General features: G+C 40.1%; 1 protein-coding gene across 1 annotated transcript; it reads right to left on the bottom strand.

Moving 5' to 3' along the window:
- Positions 1-306: 306 nt before the first annotated feature.
- On the bottom strand, positions 307-1,100 carry LOC100632597 (CCR4-NOT transcription complex subunit 2-like; the record flags this gene model as incomplete). Its single annotated transcript, XM_020005961.1, has 4 exons — positions 307-579; positions 781-881; positions 927-976; positions 1,022-1,100. Coding segments are annotated over 4 exons (474 nt in total), but the record flags the coding sequence as incomplete, so codon positions are not given.
- Between the last annotated feature and the right edge of the window lie 448 nt (positions 1,101-1,548).

The following is a 1,548-nucleotide window of genomic DNA, read 5'->3' as shown; positions in this document are numbered from 1 at the left end:
ATTTTGCATTGATAAAGTTACATTTTTCGCTAACATGACCTCTTCTATTGGTCCTAGCATAGTTAATACGTACATAAATTTATTGTCCAAGTATAGGAGTGTCTTAAAGACAGACTATTCATGAATGATTGTCCTTTACATGGATATCTATGGTCCTTCGGGTCCGCATCAGTCCGTCCGTCCGTCCTTTTTGGGCGGGGCGGGTCCGTCCGTCCGTCCGCTTTTGAGACCCTACCCTTCGCCTTGCCCTACCGTCACCCAAGGTCCAGCTACGCCCCTGCAGCCAGTTAGTCATTGATATTTCTCTTTTTATACATGACATTATTAATATTGTATCATGCACTCATAGACACAGAAGATACAATTTGTTGTGAAGTTATGGCTGGAGGTATGGAGGGCCTCTCAGCTAGTCTGTCATATTCCACCTTCATATCTCTGTGAGCCTTCCTCCAGGTGCCAAGATCAAAGTAACAATAGGTCCCTTCCTCGTATGTCGTCTCAACTTTAGTTGGTCTCATGTTGGGAGCTCTCGTGATCCATATCTTCTCTTCTTTATGATAGCGCCAGTCCCTAGTGTACCTGTGAGACAATAATGTACAGTATACAATACATGTATACAGTATACATGTAACTTATAAAATAATCATCATGTACAGTAATTCGAATCAAACTAGCTACAAAAATGTCTCAAAAATGACTACACATACATATATACAAATACTCTATACAGCCAGTATTATTATTACTAGTAGTAGAGACTGTACTAACTGACAGACTCACAGTTCATGAGCTGCTAGTAATTGAAGGAGGTCCCCACCACTGGTATAGTAAAGATAAAACAACAGGTCTTCATTGTACTTTGATAAACGGATTGGAGCCAACTACACAAAACATAATAAAATACACAATTATTAATGGTATGGTACCTTGTCTCTTATATAAGAGTGTATTAGGTATTCTTGAGGTACAGGATAATCTATTGTATTAATATAACACTACCAGGAGTACAATGTACATGTACCTATGTCCTGTGGGCGACTAGGAGAGTCAGCAAAAGGAGATGAAAATGTACTGTATAGACTCCTAGAGGAGGAGGGGAGGGGTCAATCAATACATGGTATCAGGACAAATTGCGCCGAAAATGAAAAGGTGAGAATTCTCCATTACATTTTCTGATACATATACATGTACTTATGTTGCGCAAAAAGTTTGAGCTGATTCCGATCAAGTTTGGAATTTTTACGAATTTTTAAAGTTACTCCAAAATCTGACAAATGTCCCTGTACTATTAGTAACGCGGTAGCGTTACTAAGTAGGATTTACCCCCAAACAAAATGGCTGCCACGACTTTTGCAGCCTTGCTATACCAGGAAAACGAGCTCCTATGCTTACCAGACTTCTTAGAGGACCTCATCTTGACCAGAGGACTTCATTGGTACCACTAGCGTGGCTCTAGACCTTGTCTAAGAGAAAATCCAAAAATCGGCGAACCGGCCGTTTTGTTCAGCCACCTTTTTTCATCTTCATCATCATCATCATCATCAAGTC

Source organism: Amphimedon queenslandica, unplaced genomic scaffold (assembly GCF_000090795.2).
Source record: "Amphimedon queenslandica unplaced genomic scaffold, v1.1 AMPQUscaffold_10634, whole genome shotgun sequence".
Lineage (NCBI taxonomy): Eukaryota > Metazoa > Porifera > Demospongiae > Haplosclerida > Niphatidae > Amphimedon > Amphimedon queenslandica.
The sequence above is the reverse complement of the archived record's forward strand: the minus strand, read 5'-3'. Positions and strand labels throughout refer to the sequence as shown.